The 1497-nt window shown below is 41.5% G+C and overlaps 1 protein-coding gene across 1 annotated transcript; it reads left to right on the top strand.

Annotated features, from left to right (window-relative positions):
* The first annotated feature begins 321 nt into the window (after nt 1-321).
* On the top strand, nt 322-1063 carry LOC110194436 (histone H3-like). Its single transcript, XM_020966796.2, has one exon. The coding sequence runs from the start codon at nt 437-439 to the stop codon at nt 845-847; it is 411 nt and encodes a 136-aa protein (XP_020822455.1). The 5' UTR covers nt 322-436; the 3' UTR covers nt 848-1063.
* The last annotated feature ends 434 nt before the right edge of the window (nt 1064-1497 follow it).

Here is a 1497-nt window from a genome sequence, read left to right on the forward strand (position 1 = left end):
AGTTTCCGTCTCTTTCTCCTGGGTTTTGTTGGTAGTTCACAGAGAATCTAATGATTTCTGCTTTCAGAGAGACAAATCATTCTTTCAAGTCAAAATGCAAAAATAATGCAGAATTTTTTAAAAAAAATGTCCAGAAAGACCAATCACAAACCAGCGTGGACTTTTAAAATGTTAATGAAAAAAAATCAGTTTTATTCTGACGAACATTGTGATTCTAGTAGCAAGGAAAATAAATCTTCATTATTGACTTTGCTCATTAAACTGGCTTTTTACTCAGTGGTATTAGAGGATTGAATTAAAAACCAATTAAGACATAACGCGGGACTTTCGAATGTTGTTTTGTCCAATCAGGAGAGAGTCACTTCTATAAATACGGCCAGAAAGAGTTCAGTTGCGCTTTTGTTACGAGAAGTTCGCTTTAGGTTGTCTCTGTAAAATGGCTCGTACTAAGCAAACTGCTCGTAAGTCCACTGGAGGGAAGGCACCTCGAAAGCAGCTGGCTACAAAGGCAGCCCGCAAAAGTGCTCCGGCCACTGGTGGCGTGAAGAAGCCTCACCGTTACCGCCCAGGCACCGTGGCTCTGCGGGAGATCCGCCGCTACCAGAAATCTACAGAGCTGCTGATCCGCAAGTTGCCCTTCCAGCGGCTGGTGCGCGAAATCGCGCAGGATTTCAAGACTGATCTGCGCTTCCAGAGCTCGGCCGTGATGGCCTTGCAGGAGGCGAGTGAATCTTACCTTGTGGGACTGTTTGAGGACACTAATCTGTGCGCCATCCACGCCAAGCGTGTGACCATCATGCCCAAGGATATCCAGCTGGCTCGCCGCATCCGTGGGGAGAGGGCTTAAGCTACTATGAGGAGCAAAAAAAATCCAAAGGCTCTTTTAAGAGCCACATGTATTCTCAATGAGAGCTGTAATAACACTTGTTACTGAAAAGGGTAAGTAAGACCTGGATAACTGAGTTCGTGGCTTTTTGAATAACTGGTGCAAATAGTGCGTGTCTTGGCTTTTAATGCACGTTTTTTCAAGTGTGGCTTGTCTAGTTTTCGTCATATGTGTAGTTTACTGACCAGTTTTATTAAAGGTATTTATCAGAATAAAATTTACCTCTATTGCTTTGGCTGTATCCTAGAATTAAGTTTTTGCTATTTTGTCTTAATTGCCATTTTCTTGAAATCACTGTTTCTTGATCTGTCGAACAGATTAAGTTACTTAATCTCAATCTTTTTCAAAGGGTCTTTACTGAACATAACTTGAACATCTTGTCTGCAAAAGACGGCTTACTATTTTTTCCCTTACGCATTTTTGTGAGGTTTTTATGTTCTAATGCTCAGTTGTAAAGGTGCTATGTTTGCTCCTTATTCAACAAATGTCTGAGAGGTGAAGGAGATAGTGGCAGAAGGCATACTAATGGTAAATTGAATAGGAGAGAAAGAGCTATTGGAGAATGGCCTTTGTTTTTTCAGCAAAATAGGAAGCACATTTCTCAACTGAGT

Source organism: Phascolarctos cinereus, unplaced genomic scaffold, assembly GCF_003287225.1.
Source record: "Phascolarctos cinereus isolate Bilbo 61053 unplaced genomic scaffold, phaCin_HiC Scaffold_5;HRSCAF=322, whole genome shotgun sequence".
Lineage (NCBI taxonomy): Eukaryota > Metazoa > Chordata > Mammalia > Diprotodontia > Phascolarctidae > Phascolarctos > Phascolarctos cinereus.